General features: G+C 40.7%; 1 protein-coding gene and 1 pseudogene across 2 annotated transcripts; both read left to right on the plus strand.

Moving 5' to 3' along the window:
- The first annotated feature begins 242 nt into the window (after positions 1-242).
- Positions 243-21,780, plus strand: LOC308038345 (cytochrome P450 2K1-like; annotated as a pseudogene). Its single transcript has 9 exons — positions 243-425; positions 15,193-15,355; positions 16,478-16,624; positions 16,915-17,075; positions 17,583-17,756; positions 18,452-18,593; positions 19,297-19,479; positions 19,674-19,811; positions 21,593-21,780. The product of its transcript is annotated as a cytochrome P450 2K1-like (transcript).
- LOC308038344 (cytochrome P450 2K4-like) lies at positions 4,516-12,634 on the plus strand (the record flags this gene model as incomplete). The annotated part of the gene is made up of 9 exons (XM_080340784.1): positions 4,516-4,701; positions 5,883-6,051; positions 8,066-8,215; positions 9,217-9,377; positions 10,052-10,225; positions 11,202-11,343; positions 11,515-11,699; positions 11,929-12,070; positions 12,447-12,634. 9 exons carry the CDS (start codon positions 4,516-4,518, stop codon positions 12,632-12,634), a joined length of 1,497 nt encoding a protein of 498 aa, XP_080196910.1.
- Positions 21,781-25,107: the final 3,327 nt, after the last annotated feature.

The raw sequence follows: 25,107 nt of genomic DNA on the forward strand, positions 1-25,107 counted from the left end.
TGCACCCTCCAACATACACTTGTTTAGCAAACATTTACCTGTCTCTGTATTCTAATGAGGTTTCATTAGCAAACACAGAGGAAGAGAAAAAAACAGTCCCCAATCACAAGAAAAACATACCCTTCATTGGGAGAGCAAATTATGGACTAGTACAAGTGTCTCCCAAGGGAAATTTTTGCAGGAAGACAGAGATCCAGGGACCAGATTTCTCTTTGCTGTAGCAAATACTTGGCTGAAAAGAGATGGACTGGAGCAGCTGCACTTTTGGTTTAGTGTTCATCTTGACTTTTCTATCCATTTTGAAAACGGGAGGTTTTTGAAATAACTACAGGAGAAAGAATTTTCCCCCAGGACCACGAGCATTACATATCATTGGAAATCTGCATTTGTTTGATTTGAAGAGACCTTACAGGACTTACCTACAGGTATTCATTATCTTTTTTTATTGGTCTCGTAATTAAAAACATCACCAAGCCCCATAGTCCAAGTTGTCAGAGAGTTTCTCCTATTACACCCAACATGTTATATGCACAGATGAACCTCAGCAAGGGGTCAGAAACTGTTATTTGAGAAGAAAGAGTTGAATGCAACGAGATTTGTTCGTTACTATAATATTTTCTCCCTTTACTGCGAGTTCATGCATCTGAGTTTCAGCCTTAAACAACTCCCAGGTTAATCACAAGTGTTCACCTTATTTCTGTGGTAATTTTGTGAAAAAGGTAAGTGAATAAGGAGTGATTTTGACAGACATTATAACTCCCTCCAACTTCCACTGATTGACATGTTGGGGTTGTTACTGCAGCCTCCTGCCTTCACTGATTTAACAGTCCTTCTCAATACTCTTTCCTCCTTTCCTCCCCCAAAGCTGAAAATAACTATATACTCTTTATATTCAGAGCCAACAGTTGCCAGAATATATAGCAAAGGTGTAAGCAAACCAAAGCTATATTTTTTTTCCCTAGTGTTTTCTTTATCTATGTAGGACTTTATCTATGTAGGACTTTCCTGATCTTAGAATCAGAAGATTTCTATGCACCTGATCCTTTCTTAGAGGTTTTTCTACTTAGACATTGAAATTAGATATGTCTTCCTTGCTGTTTATTTTAAGAGGGTTATTTGCACCTACGTATCTATACGTATGTTACAGACACAAATCAAAAGACAAAATGTTGCAGTATTTAGAAAATTCCCTCTGTCTACCCAATGAAGCCTAACTGGGTTGGGAAAAAAATCAAGCTCCATCTCTTTTCAGTCCAACAGAACCAATCTGTCTCTGCTGTCATTCCAGTGAATCCATTCTAATGGAGAAGGTTTGTTCTCTGTCTTGAGCTTAGCTCAAGATTTAAAATTCACACATACTTGGTGTGCAAATGCAAGTAAACTATTGATGTTAAATAGTTACCCTCTATTTCTCTGTGCAAACACACCAGAAAATAAATGCAAGCAAAAAAACCCACTGCATATTGTCAGGAGAATCAGGAACATTGCATTATATGAAAATAAATCTTCAAGTGCAAGCTAAAAACATACCAGCTTAGGCCAAACATTGTCCCCGAGACAGATTCATGGTGAATGTTGTCATATATAAAAAGTGAAAATATACCTAATGCCAGAACCTGGCCCAGAAACACGCTGGGCTTTTTATACAATAACAAAAGAATCACAATAACAGAGATCATTGTGAAAATGGGAGTCAAATATTGAAAGGGACCTGGGGGTCCTGGTGGACAACAGGATGACCATGAGCCAGCACTGTGCCCTTGTGGCCAGGAAGGCCAGTGGCATCCTGAGGTGTATTAGAAGGGGGGTGGTTAGTAGATCGAGAGAGATCCTCCTTCCCCTCTACTCTGCCCTGGTGAGACAACATCTGGAATATTGTGTCCAGTTCTGGGCCCCTCGGTTCAAGAAGGACAAGGAACTGCTGGAGAGAGTCCAATGCAGGGCAACAAAGATACTGAAGGGAGTGAACCATCTCCCTTATGAGGAAAGGCTGAGGGAGCTGGGTCTCTTTAGTCTGGAGAAGAGGAGACTGAGGGGTGACCTTATTAATGTTTATAAATATATAAAGGGTGAGTGCCACGAGGATGGAGCCAGGCTCTTCTCGGTGGCAAACAATGATAGGACAAGGAGTAATGGGATCAAGCTGGAACACAAGAGGTTCCACTTAAATTTGAGAAAAAACTTCTTCTCAGTGAGGGTGACAGACACTGGAACAGGCTGCCCAGGGGGGTTGTGGAGTCTCCTTCTCTGGAGACATTCAAAACCCACCTGGACATGTCCCTGTGCGACCTCACCTAGGCGTTCTTGCTCCAGCAGGGGGATTGGACTAGATGATCTTTTGAGGTCCCTTCCAATCCCAAACATACTGTGATACTGTGATCATAAACTTAACATTTTAGAAACAACTCATCTGGTTCAAGATATGTGTCCAATGACACCACCTGTCAGACCTTGGAGGAGCCACAAATATTGGTCCAAAGAAGGATCTTGAATTTGTGCTTCAAAATTAGGCCAAGGGGAAATGTTCCCAAGCAGGGAAGAAACACTCACATCCTGCTGCTCATGTTTGTGGAAACCTCATCCTGCTCAGCTCACTCACTGCTTGCTGGCATTGCAGGATCCTGCTGGAGGAAATCAACAGGACTGAGCAAACAAAGGCAACAGGGTGAGAGGGTTTGCCTCCTCTCACTGCATTTCAAGAGACATCCCTAGATCCCACAGTGTCCTTCCAGTAACCTGGAGAGTCTTACACAGACAAATAAATGCAATGTTTGTTCTTAAGCTCTGCACAGACCTTACCCTGGGCCTGTCTTTAAGGAATGAACTCAGAACAGCTGCTTCCTTTCAGATCTCAAGGGTCAGTATCTGATTCAGTCTTTGCTAATAGTTAAATGCCACACATAAGTGGAAAGAATGATATTCTCAGTACCTTTTCACCTCCTTTTTGGGGTGGAGTAGAAATAAGCCAACTAGCACACACCTGGACATAGACCCTGGACTTTTTCCAGGACACCTTCCCAGTAGGTAAACTGTCTTTGTCTTTCCTCCAGAGATGCCGGGGGCAGCAGCAGACTTGGGGTAGGACAGCTCTAGCTCCTCTTCCAGGCTACTAGCCAGGTGTCTGCGCTCTTCTCCTCTAGATCTCCACATGGCAATCCACTGGGGGCCTAAACCCTCTCCTGAGCCTTTGATTGTATCTCTGCAGGGATCCTGATGATTTAAAGAGTCAAGGACAAGAGGCTCAGCCTGGGCATCTTAACTCACACAGCCTTCATGTTCCTGTCTCAAGGTAATGTACTATTTAATTCTCTACAACGTTACTGGAAGGCTCTTCCAAACACCATTCTGGAGGCTGCAGCTCATCTCTGGTCAGTCTCAATGAAAACCCTGGATGGTTTCTTCTTCTCCATGATTATTTCTTATAACATCTCCTTCTTTGCTGCTCACTCTCTTAGACCTTAAGACATATGAGTCAGTCTGTACTTCAGCCCTCTTTCCTGAACCACTAGAGGCCATCTTTTCTCAAGTTTCCCATCAGTTTGGCTGATTTTCAGAGAAAATCACATAAGCTCTTCTCTCCACCTCTCTTCCTCAAATTGTTGTTGAGTCAGATGTCACAGGCAAGTGCCACAGCTGAAGATATGGCCCTATTGTGTGACTGGCTCTAGGTTGTCCTGCTCAAGCAGGCAGGTTGGACCAGATGACCTCAACCATTATGTGGAAATCAGGAACATGTAAGGTGTGGATTATCTGACCTGTTCCAGCTTCTGGTTTTGGAAGAGAATGTGTTCCTTGTCATCTAATCACTTTAAAGGAAAATGAAGCTATCCGATCAACAAAGACCTCACCATTTGGTCAGATCAGTCTGATTCTACATTTCACCGTGTTTGAACTCCTGCTAGATCAAAGACGTGTGTGTCACAACAAATTAATCAGCTAGCTCAGAGGATTTTGACACTGAGCTCTTCCTCTCAGGCATTACTGATCAATGCAGCTTGCTACTATAGGACCCATAATGCATCAAAGCCATAAATCCACATTCAGGTCACTCGAGAGGAATCTTCATAACTGTCCCATACCCCTAATCATCTAAGCTTCTTCTCTTGTCAAGACCTGGTATCCCCAACATCTTCCATAAAGAGAGAAGGCAAAGCCTAAGTACCAATCCTTCCTTTCTGCTTCCACCTCAGTTCAAAGGAAGTGTTTGTCTTGCTGTTTCTATATTGGACTTATGCCCACAGACATCTCTGCCAAAGCACAAGACTAGTTGAGATATCACTCATTAAACAGTAACCAGCACTGGGTAAAGTGGGTGCACAGACCCATGAAAGTGTCCAGTAGGGACTCTCCTAGCATAAAACCCCAGATGGGAACTTCTACCATTTCTTAGAGGTGAAGCTTATATCTCTGTATGCGTATATGTGCCATTAATGCTTGAAACTCTCAACTTCTGACAGGAGATTGCACTCTTTGCCTGAATTCTGATCTTCTCAGCTAAACTTCTGCTCAAAAACGATGCATTGGATCAGCCTGGTTCCTGTAGGGTTACTGTTTATACTCGTTCTCCTGTTGATTCTGAAAAGACAAAATGTCTGGAAGAGCCACATGGAAGAAAAGTTCCCCCCAGGACCCAGGCCTTTACCCATCATTGGAAATCTGCACATCATGGATCTGAAGAGACCTCACCTGACAATGCTAGAGGTAACTTCTGTTGTTTCTTTTTCTCAGAGCTGTCTGTTTAGGGCAGCCACTGACCCCTAAAAAAGGATGCAAACTTTTATCTGGACAGGTAGATGCAAACATAACAGAATTAATTCTCTGCAGTAACTGCTCTTCCCATCGCATGGTCTTGAGTCAGTGCAGAGGAACTGATTTCCAGCCATGTCATCAAGAGAATTGACTTGTTTCTGTGGAGCAAAGGAAATGCTGGGGCTCTCCAGACAAGGGTAACCAGGAGAGAGGATCCATGCATCCCTTGTTCCTACAAGAACTTCCACCAGGGGTTTCTGGAACATTTAGGGATGAGATCAGACTATTCTGGAGGCTGTCTGGTGGACTCAGCAATCAGGGAACTGGTAGAAAACAGCTTCTTGATCCTCTCCTTTCATCCTCAACACAAAGGAGGAACTTTCCTGATTCCCCAGATCAAAGTGGGAAACAAACACACATTGCTTATTCTTTCATATCTAGTGGCAGTAAACTCCAGGGAAGACGGTATGTGACAATCAGATAGTGTAGGATATTTGGGGTCCTCTCACTGTGCCATGCCTCAAAGCCATGAACAGCAAGCCCAAGAGTTTCAAACAGTTCATGTGTCCTGAGGTACTACCACCTTGGAAACTGGTCTCCTTGGTACTAACATGTTCTCTATGAGTTCTTAGCTTCTCAATCAAGTTACATACAGAGTCCATGTAGTGGACATTGTTATCTCATAACTCAAAATGAAGACATTCTTAACTTCCTGGATTTCATTCCTGTGTGAGCCATGCCATCTACTGCTGCCTGGTTGTGGCTGCAGCTTTTGCACCTTGCTCCTAAAGGCAGCAACTCCAGGTATTTAAGAGTTATTTACTCGCTAGCTGCTTGTCCAGATTTGTATAGCAGAAACTGAACAGGTTTGGCCACAATTACTGAGAAATTCACTTGGCATTTTTCTCTTCAAAGGAACACAGTGCCAAGGACGTCTGCCCTTCAGCCTTTCCTTTAGCCTCTCTAAAATTCTGTGTACGCAAGTACCTAACAGAGGATTACAGACCACATTTTGGACAGTGAATGAAAAGTCAGTGCCATGCAGGAGAGTGAACATTAAACCTGCTAAAAAAAACCCAAGTATTCTGAGCTTGCTAAATATCATCTTTTAATGATCCCTTTCATCTCACTAGTTATCCAAAACTTATGGTCCAGTCTTCAGCTTTTGGATGGGATCAAGGAAAGTGGTGGTGCTATCAGGATATGACACAGTGAAGGAAGCTCTAGTGAAGCAGGCGGATGCTTTTGCGGGGAGACCTGAAATACCAATCACTGAAAAAACAGGAGGAGGAAAAAGAAGAGGTGAGTGTGCTGTTCTGTTCTCCCTACACTTGCCTTCTGCAAAGAAGGATGAGACTTTCTCCATGGACAGCAGGATGTAGAACCTCTCACTTTGTTTTGTTAGGCTTGTGAGGCAATGGAAATGAGGCAGAAATTGAACAATATATGATGATATCCATGTGGAAAAGGGAGAGATTATACTCTTAATTTACACATAAACACATAATTTAGAGTTCTGAATCCTCAACAGTGTCTTCCTTTAGAGGTGACATGTTGAGAAGGTGACGTTGGGGCATCTCTTGATCTCTTCTTACAAAGGTCACGCCTGTAGGCAACCAGCTGCCAAAACCTTTTGCATAAACCCAATACAAGCTGGCGGGGAAGTGTCTATTAAATCAGCAGCACTATCTCCAAATACTCCTTGTGCGATTGATATTAATGAATGTTTATTTTAAATTTCCCACTTCAATTTATATTTGAGAATAAATCTCTCTTTAAGAGATAATAAATCTCTCTTTACGAGATAATAAATCTCTCTTTAAGAGAGAATAAACAATAATCCAAGCCTTTAGCTCGCTTCTCCAGAAGGAGCTCTCTGTTTTTCTGAGACCGTGACTATGAGCCAGCACTGTGCCCTTGTGGCCATGAAGGCCAGTGGCATCCTGGGGTGTATTAGAGAGGGGGTTGGTCAGTAGGTCAGAGAGGTTCTCCTTCCCCTCTACTCTGCCCTGGTGAGACCACATCTGGCATATTGTGTTCAGTTCTGGGCCCTCAGTTCAAGAAGGACAGGGAACTGCTGGAGAGGGTCCAATGCAGGGCAACAAAGATACTGAAGGGAGTGGAGCATCTCCCTTATGAGGAAAGGCTGAGGGAGCTGGGTCTCTTTAGTTTGGAGAAGAGGAGATTGAGGGGTCACCTCATTAATGTTTACAAATATATACAGGGTGAGTGTCACAAGGATGAAGTCAGGCTCTTCTCGGTGACAACCAATGATAGGACAAGGGATAATGGGTTCAAACTCGAACACAAGATGTTCCACTTAAGTTTGAGAAGAAACTTCTTCTCAGTGTGGGTGACAGACACTGGAACAGGCTGCCCAGGGAGGTTGTGGAGTCTCCTGCTCTGGAGACATTCAAAACCTGCCTTGATGCCTTCTTGTGTAACCTCATCTGGGTGTTTCTGTTCCGGCAAGGGGATTGGACTAGATGATCTTTCAAGATCTCTTCCAATCCCTAACGTTCTGTGATTCTGTGATTCTTCTGGTGCAGATTTCGCCCTCCACAGCTGTTAGACCCTGAATGTGATGTTTTGATTCCCATATTGACGGGATGCATGGAAGCAGGGACATGAGAGATTGTCTTCTTCAGACAGGAAGGCTAGGGTGAGCACATTTGTATCTTGTGACCAGCTCTGAGTAACCAATGTGTTGTTAAATGCCAACCTATCTTTAAATGCTTTCTTTCTTCATTAGGGACAGGTTTTTGAACAATACTCCAAACAAGAATAAGAGAGTATTGTAGGTGAAAGGAGACTAAAGAGCAGCACCATCTTGACAGAAACTTCTCTGAAGATTCCACTGAGAATTCTCTGCGGCTTTTCTAGAGTGTACAGGAGTGGTAATACCACCACTAAGGGGGGAAATTTTCAGAATAGATGACCATATTTGAGGTTTCATTTACTCTTCAGTGTCTGAAAGAACACAGACACTCTTGGGTGAGGTTGCAGCTCACCTAAGGGTAATCTAAGGTTAACGAGCACCTTCATCATCCCAGCTGATATGCCAGAGGATGAACAAAAGCCCTCGTGTCTCAGGGCACATCAGACACCTCATGAACTCAAAATGGTGGCTACTTCCCTCAGAGATTTCTCCTGACATGTCTTTCTTTATTTCATTTTACCTGAGGACACAACAAGCCTTGAGAGCTTGAGAGGTTTCCTGCCACCACTCACCTTCTTTACTAGGATTCAGGGTATATGAGGAATCTTTGCTCTCATTACTAAATTTCTATTTCTGTGTTTTCAATTTTTGTTTCAGGAGTTATATTTTCTGATGGAGAAAATTGGAAAGTCATGCGAAGATTTACTCTTACAACCTTACGAGACTTTGGAATGGGCAAGAAGGCCATAGAAGATCGTGTTGTAGAAGAGTGTGGATGCCTGGCAGATGCAATTGAGTCACAGAAAGGTGGGGAGATTTTTACCTTTGTAACACCCTGATTTTCCTCAAGCCTCCTACAAAGATGCCAAGGGTCAAGGAAGAAGAGTCTTTCAGAGATCAACCTTTCTCCAGCATCCATGCTTCAAGGAGTTAATGTGAGCTTTCTGTCTCTGCCTCTCTTCCTGGCAACTGCCTGACATGCAGATGAAAAACATTCATTGAGGCAGTTGAAGTCAAACATGGACTCAGACATGAAAGAGTACTTCTGAGAAGAGTAATGTGTTTCTCCATGTGCAGCAGCTTTAACTGATTTAGAGGCAGAAGTCTGTTGCAAGGACTTACATACCTGTACTAAAAAACTCCTTATTCCTAAAGTCACATGTCTGGGAAAGTCCTTCCAGTAGGAGACAGAACAGCCAGTTACACATTTCAGTAGGCTCAATTACCAACAACAGGACTTCAGCATGCAGCTGTTTTGTCCAAGCAGACTTGGGCTAAAAACAGATTTCTACATCATCATTCTAGTTCAGGCGTCAAGTCCTCACCTTGAACATGTGTCAAGCTGCAAAGTACCAGAGAGACTTAGAAGCTGTAGGACTGAGAACCCCAGCAGGAAAGATTGTGTGACCAAACGCTGCTGAGTTAGGAAACTGTACCTAAAGGACCTGAAGGGGCACAGTCCAATTCTCAAAGAATAGTGGTGAGGGACAACTGAGGATGACACCAAGGAGGAAGTGGCAATGTTGACAGTTTCCCTTATATAGTAAAAATTTAATATAATGTATGCCCAAACAAAGCAGCTTTGGGAAGGGCCACAAAGAACCAGGGATGCAATAATCTTGAAGAAAATGGAGGGGAGCACAGAAGACTCACAGGCAGGCAAAATGGGACATGATAACCCTGAGATGGGCAAGTCTTTCCTCTTGACAGCTCTGTGCCTGCCATGTCACAGACTTCACCAAGCTTCTGCATGCTTTTTTAATTAATTAGAATGACTTGGTTGTTTGCACCTCCTTTTCCCACCCTAGGGAAGCCCCTTGAGATGACGCTGATGATGAATGCTGCTGTTGCTAATGTCATCGTATCCATACTGCTTGGGAAACGATATGACTACGAAGACCCCACATTCAAAAGGCTGCTGTCATTGATAAATGAGAACATCAGGATTTTTGGATCTCCATCAGTTTCGGTAATTCATACGGTTTGAATATTGCTATCTGAAAGCATGATTACACAACACAATGATATACCTCTCCAAATCCAATCATTGCAAAACATCAATCTCTTCATGATAAATGCACCCTGAAACAGCAGAAGGTGCACCTCTGATGCTATTTATGGATTTAACTGAGCAGCATAGCCTGGTAAACTGTCAGTTCCTCCTTTCATGATGAAGAATTGAACAACATGTAATTCTGTGATTCTGTGATACAACGATTGTGTCTCTTAGCAGTAGAAGTTGGTCATTATTCCTCACCTCCAGTTATAAACAATAAGTTCAAAACCAGTGTGGGAATGTCCATAACTGTCTCTTAAACTTGAGACTCACATTTCAACCAGTGTGGAAAGGGAAGGATGAATTGTCTAGAAGTGGAGAGGTAAGAAATTGTGTCAAGGACATATCCACAAATATGGGATTTCTAGACCATGATTGACTACTGTGAGTAATCCACCATGGGGAACACATTTTAACAACTTCAGACTGCCGACCAAGGAAGAAGAAGAAAGCGACACTTTGCATCATGAGCATAAGGCTATGCACCATCTTCTGTAAAAGCTTTTCTTAATATATACACATTGTTGAACTGTGGTGCATCTACTTAGCAACTGTTTTTTCTTCCTTGCCATCTCTGCATCTTGCAGATATACAACATATTCCCCGTCCTTGGATTCCTCCTGAAGAACCACAAAATTTTTATTCAGAACTTGAAAGAAATGAAAGCTTTTATTGAGGTTGTTTTCATAGAACGCCTCAAAACCCTGGACAGAAATGACCAGAGGACATTCATAGACTCCTTCCTTGTGAGACAACAAGAGGTAATTGAATCCCAGCAGCTTCTTCAAATCTCCTCACTTTCCTTTCAAGGCTTGATAAACAAATGTCCTTTAGAAGAGATATAACATGTGCAAAAGTCATACCAAAATCCATGGTCAGGCTAAAAGCCTGGGCAGTCATTTCAGCTAGGAGATATATTGATCACAGACAATCATCTTTTATGTCTTCCCACTTCATTTATCAGGAAAGCACAAAACACTAATCAGCAAGCAAAGTAGGAAAAGCTGTCTTTATCTGTAGTTTAAAATCCCTCTCTGTACCCCAGTTTTCCTAACCCTCTTTTAAACTCACATTCCCCTTTGCAGAAACAGCCAGGGAACCACGACTCATTGGTAGGTATTTCTCAGTTTCAGTTGCCAGCTCGCACAAGATTTCATTTATCCACTTCAACAAAAATCTAGTTTTACAATTCTGGTAAAAATGTGGCAGTGTTTGTACCCAGCCCTCACTTTTACATGGTATGAAGTAATGAGATTTGAGCCCATGTCGGCTATAGCAAAAGTCTGGGTTGGCTGTTGGATTACAGGCGAAAATGAACCACACTTCTAGGTTCTCTTCTGATGCTAGTGGCTGTCAAAGTCAACATAATGACCCAGTACCTCTTGACTTCATGTCAAAACCCAGCTCTGACTGCAAATTTATTCTCCTTCCCAACAAACCTTACCCTCCATACCCCACAGACAGAAAACCTCTGAAGCAAATGATTGCATCACATGGGTGGCCCGCAGTGACTGCTCGCTCTTTTCCAAAACATTCCTGTCACTGACATAACCCATGAGAAGATCCTTGTTGACTTGAGTGTGCAGGTTTCTCAAGGCATCCCCTCAAAACCTTCTTATACTTTATACTTAAGTCCTCCCTGAGGACTGCGTGTGAAAGCTATCCCCTGTTCTCCAAAGAAAAAGTACTTTATTAAATCTTTAATCAGCTGATATTATGATTGTTTCATATATCCAGGAGGATGGAAAGGCCAATGGATATTTCCATAATGAAAACTTAATTGCACTTGTGAGAAATCTGTTTTCAGCCGGTATGGAGACCACGTCTACCACTCTGCGCTGGGGCCTTTTGCTCATGATGAAATATCCTGAAATTCAGAGTAAGTGGAAACTAGGCAATCAGCAGCTTCCTTCTCATCAGGTCACCTCAAATGTAACTTCACCCTGAACAGGGCTGGACAAAAAGTGAATTCTTCACACCTCCATATTCCTGGTAGAAGAAAGAGACATTTGAGTGATCTATCTATATATGACCCCGATTCCTTTCACAGAAAAAGTCCAAGAAGAGATAGAGCAAGTGATAGGATCAAACCCACCACGAATCGAGCATCGATCTCAAATGCCATATACAGATGCTGTCGTCCATGAAGTTCAAAGGTTTGCTAATATCTTGCCATTGAACTTGCCTCATGAGACTACTGAAGATGTCACCCTCAAAGGCTATTTCATTCCCAAGGTGAGATGCCTTCCTCACTCCTTTCCTTCCCTCTGTCCCCCGTTTGACACATCCCCCTTTCAAGTCTTGCTTGCATCCAAGAATGGTCACTCACCCTACAGTTCTCACAGATACTTTCGCAGGACTTTTCTTCTTAAAGTGTAGTTGTTGGGCTTCAGCACTCACCATTGCTATGATGGTCACAGCAACTCCGCCCTCAGTGCAGTAACAGTTCTGCCTTGGCTTGCAGGGAACCTACATCATCCCCTTACTAGCTTCTGTTCTGCGAGACAAATCACAGTGGGAGAAACCAGACATCTTCTACCCTGAGCATTTCCTCAACTCGGAGGGGAAGTTTGTAAAGAAAGATGCTTTCATGCCTTTTTCAGCAGGTATTTTGCATTCTGGTTTTAGCGTTCTGAGGTGAACTGGACATCTAAGATTCTCTTCCCATTGGAGCTGGCCTCCTACACTGTTCCCAGAGGTCTCCTCTCCTCTCCTCTCCTCTCCTCTCCTCTCCTCTCCTCTCCTCTCCTCTCCTCTCCTCTCCTCTCCTCTCCTCTCCTCTCCTCTCCTCTCCTCTCCTCTCTCCTCTCCTCTCCTCTCCTCTCCTCCTTCCTTCCACCTGTACCTACTAATTGCATAGGTCCAGCTTTAACAAAGAGTCTGATCTTTGAACTCCCTCCACAAGAGCTCAGAGGCCCTGACAACAGCTCTATAAGCAGTTCCTACTGACTCTCCTATGGTCCATCTTGCATTTTATTCCAGGGCGGAGGATGTGTGTTGGAGAGACTCTTGCCAAAATGGAGCTCTTCCTCTTCTTCACCAGCCTCCTGCAGAGGTTCACCTTCCACCCTCCCCCTGGAATTTCTACCTCCGACCTGGACATCTCTCCCTCCTTTGGGGTTACCGTCCCCCCAAAGACACATGAAGTCTGTGCAGTGCCACGTTCCTAAGCTTTGAAAGGGAAGGTGGTGGTCACTGTGAAGATGAATCTCAGGAGAGAGACAGCAAAATCCATTTAATTCAGGCCTTCCCTACACCTCTGCATATTCCTCTCAATGGAAGAGGGCAGTGTCAGTCTCTGGGCCAGACCTCAAAGGGTTATACACTGACCTACACACATACATACACAAGGACTTCGACCTTCTACACCTTCTACACCTTCTACACCTTTTACACCTTCTACACCTCCAGCACAGCCCCATCCAAAGGGTCCATTGCACAATTTACCCCTGCACCAGTGCCCTCAATGCACACACATACAAATACAACGGAACAGCTCAACCTGAGACAAAGTTACATAAGATGTTCATCTGACGGAGAACTGCAGTACAGATGCATAGAGGGTTCTCAGGGGATGCCATGTGGTGATATGCTGTATGGAAACGAAAATAAATTAGTTTACTACAGAATAATGTACCTTTAATTACAATGATAAAAACATGGAAAAATAAAAAATACTTTTCTCCATTTCAAATCAAACTGTTGCCAATGTTGTCTTCAAAGCTGGAAAGATCTGCCTTCACACTTGAAATAGCTTCTGGGGATGCACTCTTGCCTGAAAAAAAACAAAACAAAACAAAACAAAAACCACAACCAACCAACCAACCAAACAAAAAACAAAACAAAAAACAAACAAACAAACAAACAAAAAAATGAACAAACAAAAACCAACGTTATGCTCCCAGTAAGAATGGAGCAAACCAGTCCTTCTGTGGCACCACTTAGGCCTCTCCAGCTTTTTTCTCATACAGCTCTGCTGCAGTTTTTTAGTCACAAGAACAAGTCTTCTTAGTCACAAGAAGTCTTCTTAGACTTCGGTAAGGCTTTTTACACTGTCTGCCATAAGATCCTCATAGACAAGCTGTTGACGTATGGGCTGGATGACCAGACAGTGAGGTGGGTTGAAAATCTGTGGAAAAAACAGGTCTAGAGTTTAGTCATCAATAGCATGCAGTCCAACTGGAGGCCGGTAAATAGCAGGGTACCATACGGGCCAATACGGACTTCAGTCCTGTTTAAAGTCTTCATTAATGACCTCAGCAAGGGGCCAGAAACTGTTATTTGAGAAGAAAGAGTTGAATGCAACGAGATTTGTTCGTTACTATAATATTTTCTCCCTTTACTGCGAGTTCATGCATCTGGGTTTCAGCCTTAAACAACTCCCAGGTTAATCACAAGTGTTCACCTTATTTCTGTGGTAATTTTGTGAAAAAGGTAACTGAATAAGGAGTGATTTTGACAGACATTATAACTCCCTCCAACTTCCACTGATTGACATGTTGGGGTTGTTACTGCAGCCTCCTGCCTTCACTGATTTAACAATCCTTCTCAATACTCTTTCCTCCTTTCCTCCCCCAAAGCTGAAAATAACTATATACTCTTTATATTCAGAGCCAATAGTTGCCAGAATATATAGCAAAGGTGTAAGCAAACCAAAGCTATATTTTTTTTCCCTAGTGTTTTCTTTATCTATGTAGGACTTTATCTATGTAGGACTTTCCTGATCTTAGAATCAGAAGATTTCTATGCACCTGATCCTTTCTTAGAGGTTTTTCTACTTAGACATTGAAATTAGATATGTCTTCCTTGCTGTTTATTTTAAGAGGGTTATTTGCACCTACGTATCTATACGTATGTTACAGACACAAATCAAAAGACAAAATGTTGCAGTATTTAGAAAATTCCCTCTGTCCACCCAAAGAAGCCTAACTGGGTTGGGAAAAAAATCAAGCTCCATCTCTTTTCAGTCCAACAGAACCAATCTGTCTCTGCTGTCATTCCAGTGAATCCATTCTAATGGAGAAGGTTTGTTCTCTGTCTTGAGCTTAGCTCAAGATTTAAAATTCACACATACTTGGTGTGCAAATGCAAGTAAACTATTGATGTTAAATAGTTACCCTCTATTTCTCTGTGCAAACACACTAGAAAATAAGTGCAGACATAAAAACCCACCGCATATTGTCAGGAGAATCAGGAACATTGCATTATATGAAAATAAATCTTCCAGTACAAGCTAAAAACATACCAGCTTAGGCCAAACATTGTCCCCAAGACAGATTCGTGGTGAATGTTGTCACATATAAAAAGTGAGACTATACCTAATGCCAGAACCTGGCCCAGAAACACGCTGGGCTTTTTATACAATAACAAAAGAATCACAATAACAGAGATCATTGTGAAAATGGGAGTCAAATATTGAATTTACTGGGGTTTTTGAGGGAAAACACATCTGTCAGTGCAATTCTTGACTGACTTTGGGTTTCAGTTGTTAACACTTCTGCTTGATTTAGCACAATGGGACTCCACTCCTGACTGTGCCATGTAGTCACTAGCTATCATGTCTGGCACATTCACATTATTTAAACCAATTATCTTTCTCTGCACTTAAGGAAATATTTAACATTTTAGTAACTTAGAGGCAGGACAGGAAAATAAGCAGCACTGAAAAGGTGGTGGATTTCTTTGTAGGCTGTAAAAGTTGAAAATCACTGTTATCTTCTTCTGACAGCTGTCAAAATTATATGGTCCAGTCTTTAGTGTTCAGATGGGGCTGAAGAAAATAGTAGTGATTTCTGGGTATGAAACAGTGAAGGAAGCTCTCGTAAACCAGGCAGATGCTTTTGCAGAGAGACCTAAAATCCCAATCTTTCAAGATTTGACTGGAGGAAATGGTAAGTTGGTTTTCTTTTTCCTTATCGGCTTGACTTATTCAAAAAGCTTTTTCCTACAGATGACGCAGACGCTGGCACATCACTTTGGCTCTGAGAACATCCTAGACATTGGAAATTGAGAGCAATTTCACTGACTTCAGTGTATTTATTCAATTTTGAAACTACTGACAGTGACAACAAAATAACCATAACTCTAACAATAACACAGCAATAGACAGTGGACAATGTCACGTTTTCAGGATCTAGAACAGGGGCACGCATGACAGGAGAGTCATTTCTAGGTCTCATGGTATCTCTTGTTTTGAGCTTATTGTAGAACCTACTTTTCCTGAAATAAGTGCTAAAGCACTGCTTCTCCTTTCATGTTGTGAATACCACTTTTAAAATCTGAATGTGACAATAGAATGGAACTCCTGAAGAACCAACCATTTATTTTAATACAGGAAATACAGTATACTGAACTCGGTTTCCAAATGAGAATTTCACACCCAAATTTCATTCTGAGTTTGCATGAGAGTGTCGTATTCACATCTCCAAAGACCTGTAGACAAATTCAGGAATAATTCTGTGAACATTTTAGCAGTTGCATCCTTGGATCACGTTACTGTATGTAAGCTCTCTTTATTCCCTTTTTTTTCTTGAAAAAAATATGACTGAAGGAATTATTTTTACATGGTGTAACAATATCAGTGAGAAACAGGTTGAGGAGGTTTTAAGACACTACGTACATTTTAAATATATTTGTACCTAGCCAGGTTTCTCCTGCAATCATCAGACTTGAGATCTCAATTTAATTCCGTTTTCAAAGTGTCATGACCAACAGTTTGAAACTGAAATTCCAATGGCCCCTTTCTTTCAGTGACAAGTGTCTCTCAGAGATACATATTCTTCTTAAGATTTGATGAAATCTATCTTAAATAGTTGATCTTCCTTTTCTGTGTGTGCAATAAACCTATTATTGAAGCCTGAAAATACTTACGGGAAAGTTATTTTTCTTTTCATCAGCTAGATGTAATTTACTTTGTTTTAAAAGTGACTGCTTCTAAATACCTATATTATTTGTCTACAGATTAGTTATTATTTAAAATCTTCAGCCAACTGAAAAGATTCTCTTTGTGTCAGGGATCATTTTTGCTCATTGTGAAAACTGGAAGGTGATGCGCAGATTTACTCTCACAACGCTATGAGATTTTGGAATGGGAAAAAGGGCCATTGAGGACCGTATTGTGGTGTATGGGTATCTGGTAGACAACACTGGGTCACAAGAAGGTGAGTAGATCATTTAGTCTTCAAATCTCTAAGGTTTTGTTCAAGTACCCAGAGGCTTGCCAGTAACCTGCTCAAGTTCAGACCTTTTTAAGAAATATCGTACTTCAGACGGCACTAATTAGATGAATTTGGCTCCTCTAGTATTTTTGTGTCTTGGCATGTTGTTCTAACAGTGGATAATAATCAAAACCAGCAATGAATAATAACAAAATAAATAAATATCTATCATTAGTATTAAGTTTACATAGTTTGTTGACACAATATATTTTTTTATTTTGTTCATTGTGTAGGAAAGCCCTTTGATGCTAGTAAAATAATTCATGCGGCAGTTGCTAACATAATTGTGTCAATATTACTTGGAAAACGTTTTGACTACAAAGACTCCAGATTCGTGAGACTTCTACATTTGACCAGTGAAAGCATGAGGCTTGCTGGGAAACCTTTGGTTACTGTAATGATAAACATTTTGATGCTGCTGTTCCACTGGATGCCATAGGAACATATAGTATTATAATACTGGTAGAAAATTGTTTCTATTAAACAGAAAAAATCTGAGTCTTTGAGACGTAAAAGGTTTACTAGCACTTACTTGGGTAAAACAAATCTTCAGAGGCCATCTGGGAATCATGAAGCCAACAATCAAATCTTCAATCTCTCAACCACATAGTTAAGCTACAGATTGAAAGAGTGCTAAATCTGGACGAAAAATATATCAGGCTCTACCTAGTTTCTGCTTCCAGCAATTTGGGGCTGAGAGGTTTCCTTGTACTCAGCGGTCCTTGATGGATTTTCTACCCTGAATTCATCCAGTCACTTTTTCATGTTCTAAAGAAGAAAATAGTAACGGTAAGTCTCTGATTTTATATCTGCAAAATGGACACAGTATTATTCATTTGCTTCTGCAGTGTTTTCAGACCTCTGGCTGGTAAGTTCTCCTTAATGTCTTTCACTATTGTAGATGTACAACATCTTCCCATACCTTGGACTTCTGCTCAGGGCTAACAAGACTCTTCTACAAATCAAAGAGGAATTCCATGCTTATGTACAAGTTACTTTTGCAGAACATCTCAAAACTCTGGATAAAAATGATCAAAGAAGTCTTATTGATGCTTTCCTTGTTAAACAGCAGGAGGTAACTGAATATTTTCTCTTTTATTTGAATTTTTATGGTTATATGAAGACGTTTTGTCATATGCAGGGACAGGAGTTGGACTTGATGATCCTTGTGGGTCCCTTCCAACTCAAGACTTCTTTGATTCTATGATTTATTATTTCCTTTCTCTTCTTATAATTATAGCTGTGTTTCTTCAGGGAATCTATCTGTGACAAAACACATCTAACAAACCAGTAGAGCTAAACACATATTTACTCTGTTGCAGCTCCAGCCCCTTTTGGTCAGCAAATATTTACCCTTATTGATGCTTTTCTCCAGACTGTAGTAATACATTTACAGAGGTTGCATCTTTTTATCTGCTGTTATCCTAGTCCTTCTGTGTCTTTCAAAAACATAATGCATTACAAAACAAAAGCACTACCTGGGCTTTCACAGAATCCTTATTTGGTGTCTCTGATATATCTGGGCTACAGTAGTCATAAAGAAACCATCTCCCTTTGCAGTTGTCCCTAGTAAGGGCAGAGATCATGCAAAACATAGAACCTATGTCAATGTTCTTCACCAGGTACAAGCCCAAAGCTGCTCTTTGTCTTTCACACTTTTTTTTTTTTAATATAGGATTTATTTCTTAGTAAACATTTAGCCACATAAAACACATTTTTCACATGGAAAGCTTGACGTTTTCATCCCTTCATCTCAACAACTTCTTTCAGGAGAAATCCACTACCAATGGGTATTTCCATAATGGCAACTTGCTAAACTTGGTGAGCAACTTGTTTACTGCTGGTGTTGAGACAACTGCCACCACACTAAACTGGAGCTTTCTGCTGATGCTAAAGTACCCTGAAATTCAGAGTAAGTGGTCTTATGATAGATGCTGTTACACTCAGTGCATTAGGAACTGAATGGGAACCTCGAGTATCAATGTATTTGTTAATACACTAAGTTAGAAAAAGCCCAGATTTCCAGCTAATTATTATCTAGGTACCACTGTGCCCTGTGGTTCAGACCCAGTGAGGGACACACTAGTCAGGCCACCAGTAGATTATAAACAGAGTTTTATGAGCCAAGTCCTTTTCTCAGTAAAATCTCATTAATTAAAAAGAACAGTGCTGTCCTGTGCTGGGCAACAAAATGGGTTTCCTTCAGAAACAAGCTGTTGATAAACCAAAGGCCTGTCCAAACATTAAATGGATTTTACTGAGGTTTTAAATGCCAGAGAAAATCCAGGGAATTGTTCTTTATCATCTGCATCCCATTTTATGGTACAAAGTTGTTAGCAGTCAAGTGGAGTTTTTGAGACACCTCTTGGTCAGAACAAGAAACTTTGGACAGAAGCGAGAGCAAAAAAATGTAAGTCTTTAGGTTTCTTATTGGTAAAGAAATAATCAAACACTGTAGTTCTGTCTGCCTCCCATCATTAAAGAAAGGAAAAAAAAATCGGGGGAGAATTTATGGTTTTCACTCAAGGTCATTTATACTTTAGACCAGTAAAGTACAGTATGTCTAAGGGATGAATGAATCCTTTGCTCTTCCTTATACTTGATTTTTTCCCCAGGAAAGGTCCAAGAAGAGATAGAGCAAGTCATAGGGTCAAACCCCCCACGGATCGAGCATCGAACTCAGATGCCATACTGATGCTGTCACCCACGAAATTCAGAGGTTTGCTAATATCCTGCCATTGGATTTGCCTCATGATACTACTGAAGATGTCACCCTCAGAGGCTATTTCATTCCCAAGGTGAGATGCTTATGGATTGTTTCTTTTAGCATTTCTTCTTTCTCAGACCTGGTTAATGTGATAAATATGAACTCGCTAATGAAGATGCATAACAACAGTCAGAATAATCTTTCTTCAGCCTGACAATCTTGGAGTATGATTGCCATTACTGCCACCACAAGTCTATGGATTGATCCCACGGTCTCATTTTGCAGGGCACCTACATCATTCCCTTACTGACCTCTGTCCTGCAAGACAAATCACAGTGGGAGAAACCAGACAAGTTCTATCCTGAGCACTTCCTTGATGCCAAGGGAAGATTTGTGAAGATGCTTTCATATCTTTTTCAGCAGGTGTCTTTGCTTTTCCTTTTGCTGCTGTTGCAACTACAGATCTTAGACAAGAAATACTTGTTTCAGTGTTTTTTTGTTACCAAAGCCTGCCCACCCCCACCCCCCCCGACTTTTTCTTGGGGCCACTTTACAACTCAGATTTCTCTCAGATTTCTCAGGACACCCCTCTGATGAGAGTATTCACAAATCTCTGCTAATTCCTCCAGCCTCTGGATATTATTAGTTTCTCAGTTAGTATTCAATGATTATAAATCAGAATTCATAGTGTCATCTTAAATATGAGGGAGGTTTTTAGCAAATTCCATGATGGTTTAAATAACATATTTCTGCATTGTAATTGGTGGTCCACAACCACTCTATGGCCTGGGCTTCTTTGACTCTTGCCATACCCAGCTGTATGTCTATGACCACTCACAATGCACTCACAAGGAAAGGTGGCTTCTTTGTCTTTCCTGAGGAGCCATGTCTACTTTTTGCACATCCCTTTTAAAAAGTCACCAATAATGTTGGCTGGGATCAAGACTTCATATGCCGTGCCAACGAAGAGGAGTTGCCTTATGTAAATACCCAAATTCTGTATAAAAATCAAAGAACAGAGAGGGGTTGCCTCTTGAGTTTTCCACAGAGCATGATGTTCACCAAAGCTTACACACTTGCACCATTTGACAATGCACAGGAGATCCCTACTCCCATAATGACTGGTCCCTCACTGGCATTCCTCCTGCTTTGCAGGTTCTGTCATTGCTCAATTAAGTTCCTATTTCTTACATATAATCTTACTTGTCTATCATATCCACAGCACTCTGCATTTTTCAGAGACTCTGTTAGTGTATTTTTAACCCTGCATGATATTTGAATATGTTTTTTTCATGTCATAATCACCATCAAATATATAGAGATTTATTTTTCATAAAAAGGCTTCTGATACTCCCAATTCAGAGGGGTTCTTTTTCAGATTTAAGTCTAGATGTCCTAGCTGAAAGGACATCCAAGGGGTGTCAAGTCTGAGCATTCCCTGAGAGGATTGTTTCATAGCAGAGTCAAGCAATAGCTCTTGCATTATCTGTCATAAATGGTCATAAAAATAAAATCTTAATTCAGGCTTTTGTTAGTTCTGGCCTTGAATCACCATGCTCTGGTTGAGGCAGTTTACAAACTGCTGAATTCGACCAGGATTGAGAAAAATTCATATTCACAGTGCTTTTGAAGAAAGGCTTATATTAGGCAATCCATGGAATATCTCTACCATCTTTCTCTTCAGTCTCCCTCTAGCCAGCATTTGTGAGTCTTAAGGCCTTTTCTGACAAAATGAAATATAAAAAATTGTCTGTGGCCAGACTAATGAAACCAAAGTCTAGACTAATCCAGACAAAGCTGGCCTGGGATTCCAAAGTTGAGCAAAGTAGAGGAAAATCCTGAAGACAAAGAAAAATACAAATTTTATTGAAAACTGGAGTTAATGAATTCAGCTTCCATTTCCATACATTTCTCCCCAAATGTAATCATGTAGACAAAGTAAAAGAAAAAACCAAATCACCAGTTAGCTTTGTTATTGTGCTTCTGAAGACCAAGTATCCTCTGTCCCACATGATTCTTGTATTTAATACACTTTGAAGAGCTAATGTGTTCTGTATGCATAGTTAGGATACGACATTTCAGGTGGTTTGGATTCTCACTTATCTTCCTCAGAATAAGAGGTGCTCTGAGGTTTTTATTTCTTCTAGCTAGTGAAGAAGCAGCTACCACCGACTTTCTTATGGCCACTCTGCATCTCATTCCAGGGCAGAGGATGTGTGCTGGAGAGACTCTTGCCAAAATGGAGCTCTTCCTCTTCTTCACCAGCCTCCTGCAGAGGTTCACCTTCCACCCTCCCCCTGGAGTTTCTACCTCAGACCTGGACCTCAGTCCTGCAATTTCATTTAGCGTCATGCCCAAACCCTATAAAATGTGTGCTGTACCACGTTCCTAGAACTCTAATCAGCATCAGTTTGTTTAAAAACTGTTTAGATTACTTTTGCATTATAGCTGCCTCCTTAATTCTTTGGCCAAAGTAATTTACAACATTGCATCTTAATGAGGGTTTCCAGTACTTCTAAAATGAAATTATATTATTTTATTTTTTATTTATTGGTGGAGGTCAGTAGACCAGAAGTATGGACTAATTGATGACTAATTGATTAACCTATTAGATCACCTAATCTGGGCTAAATCATACAAGCCCTCAGCTTTCACATTCCTGCTTCAATTTTCACTTGGTACTGTATGTTTGTTGAAGGCATATCCCCCAGAAATGCTCCCAAGTCCACATTTCTCCAAAGAGACATATGGACCATGAAGCTCTGCCTGGCTTGTACTATCCCACTTAGAAAAGTAGGTGTTGAAGACACTTATTCCTTTTCCTCGAAGTAGTCACTCCTCTGAACATTCCTATTCATTTGATCTCATTCCCTTGTTTTGAGGGGTTTCATGTCAACGTTCTTCCATATGTCTTTGCCTCCTCACCCAAACAAAATTCCAATCATTAGGCTGTAAATAATTAAATCATTGCATGAGGAGTAAACCCACTTTAAAGCTGATATACAGAGAACAATCCAATTGCTCTAACCCCAAGCCTCTATCACCATTTTAGATACCCTCAGATCTTTTGCTTGCCCTTCAGCTGCCAGGCTGAGGGAACAGGTCCTGTGCCATATAAACCCCTCCTACACGTTTCAGATAATGTAGATACTTCAAATATCTCTGAGCATTCAACTGTAGACTGCTAGATAGAGACTAATGATTAAAGACTCAAAAGTAAAAATAGTATGAGAATCCAAAACTTACATGAGTGGTTACATCATTTTTATTTTCAGAAGCAAATTTGCCCTCCTCATGAGCTCTTCTAATGTAGTAATTTCCCTTTAATTTTAAGGATTTTTTTTTTACAAAAGAGTAGTAAACTTCTCATTTAGATCTGTTTGTTTTAGTTTCTGGATTCACGAAGGTGTAAGATAGAAAGGAAATTTAGCCTACGTATCTTCATGGTGCTCATTGAGCTGTATATCCTCATGTTGTTATCCCCTCTGAAGAGCCAACTGTGCTAGCCATACAGCTCATCATTAGGTATCGTTTTGCATCTCGGGGCAAACAACTTTAAAAAATCAGAGCTGGAAGCTGTAGTGCTAAAGAACCTCACAGCCTTTATTTATATTTAGTCCAAGGGTCTTGTGAGAAAAAAATAATGTAACTTATAGGACATTTTCATCGCAGTCTTATGTCTGTGTGTATTCTGAGCTATGTTTGCACTTGAAGAAGATGGTATTTTTCATTAGTTAGATGGTATCTGTGAAAATTACAGTTTAATTAGTTTCACCGTGTATATCTTCTCTGACTCCGAATTTTAAACGTCAAGAACATTTACAAAAATATGGGAGGATTCCACTGAAGAAAAGGTTTGGAAAAGGGAACCACTGTAGTAAAGACATTAGAAGTCAGTGATCATATTTCATTTTCTGCAGCTATTCCTTCTCACATCATCGAAGTACTCAATACAAATCTCATGTTTGTATTTCTTGCTCCTGCTAGCCTTTAAGTAAAACATCCAGGGTGTTTCAAAAAGATGGAGCCAATTTCAAAGATACAGCGATTTCAAATTGGGTCCATCTTTTTGAAACACCCTGTATTTATCTCAGTAATACGAGAAATCCAGTGTAACAAGAAGTCTTGCATTTGTCTTAATATATAAATAAATCAATACGCTGAAGTCATAGAAAGAATGTGACATTGAAAGCACGATCGCACTGCATGAAGAGGTGGGAGATGATAGGATTGCACTGTTTTCCTGAGAGAATTCCTGTTTGTATAAAACAGCTGATCTTATCTAATCCTCTTTGTACATATTGACTTGCACCACCTCCAGAATATAATACGGATGAAATTAAAAAGCTAGAAAAGCCATATCCCAGACCTTATGTTTCATGTAAGTACAAGAAGCCTTTCTACAGAGCAGAATGGCAGGGTCTATGCTCTATTAAGCCTTTATAAACCAGCCTATCATAAATTACCCAATATCAGGGAAAAAAATGAATTAAAATAATTATGGCTTGCTTCAGTAACTACATAGCCCTGTAATGCAGCGCTGTCATTGCTAGCAACAGCTTTGCACTGAGGATACAAGGCCTCAGGACTGAGCTTCATGAGGTCCTCTTTGAAAGGTTTACTTAGCTGGGTAATTTAGCTTTTCCTCCAATTGACCAGGTGGACAATTATTTTTTTTTTGTTATCTTTTTATGGTACAACCACAGTTTTATACAGACAGCAGTAATAATCAGTTATTCTACATCAAATGAGATATTTATGACTAATATAATGATGCAGTCTAGAGAAATGCAGGCGGAGCATCATAACAGGTGCCTGGAGATATGGGATGCGGTACGGAGAAGTAGAGGTACGGGGTGGTAAGCGGTGTGGCAAGCGATGTGGCACAAGAGAATGATGAGGATGATGAGAGATGAAACTTGGCACGGAAGAACCCTCAGCTACAAAGAACACACCATCAGCTCAGGAAATACAGATTGGGAGCTGGATAAAACTGGTTTTAGGAGTAACAAAGAAATAGCGTCTCTTAATAACATACGTAAAAAGCATTATACCCTTACCCCAAGGAGTGCTTCCTCTTTATACAGAAACACTATTTTGAGCATAACACAATGCAACCTAAACAACTAGATTTGCACAACAGGGAAGAGCCCAGAAATCTCAATTCCAGGAGCTGACCACCTAAGAATAAACACAAAAGCTCTTGTGATTATAGACTTTCTTGGGGAAACACAAGAAATACTGCAAATACCTACCCAAAAATATTAATATATCTTACTTCAGTACTTTGTCTTTGAGTGTCAGTGTGTTTGATTAAAAGGACACCAACGGTGTAGGGACTTTCTGTATCAGTAAATTTTCCAAAGCATTTAATTGTCACTGATGGTTACAGGCTTCTTATGTTTCTTTACTTCTTTTTTGCACCTATTTATACACTTTGGCTTACACAGAATCTTTCGGTACTGTTACGGAGTTCTTGACTGTACAACAAGCTACTCCCTCATTCCTATGTTGCAAAAAGCAGTTAATAACCAATTGCCACTTAATGCTTTCATACAATATTCTACATCTTTATTATTTCCTTCTTCAGTTATTTAGCTTTCCCTGTATGGAAGTTATTTCCTATCTTGGACTCTGACTTACTGCCCTTCTCCACCCTTTCTTTTTTTAAATAGAAAAAAGTTATCTATGTGGTTCATGAAGTGCAAAACTCACATAG

This window comes from Nesoenas mayeri (genome assembly GCF_963082525.1).
Source record: "Nesoenas mayeri genome assembly, chromosome: 3".
In the NCBI taxonomy this organism is placed as follows: Eukaryota; Metazoa; Chordata; class Aves; order Columbiformes; family Columbidae; genus Nesoenas; species Nesoenas mayeri.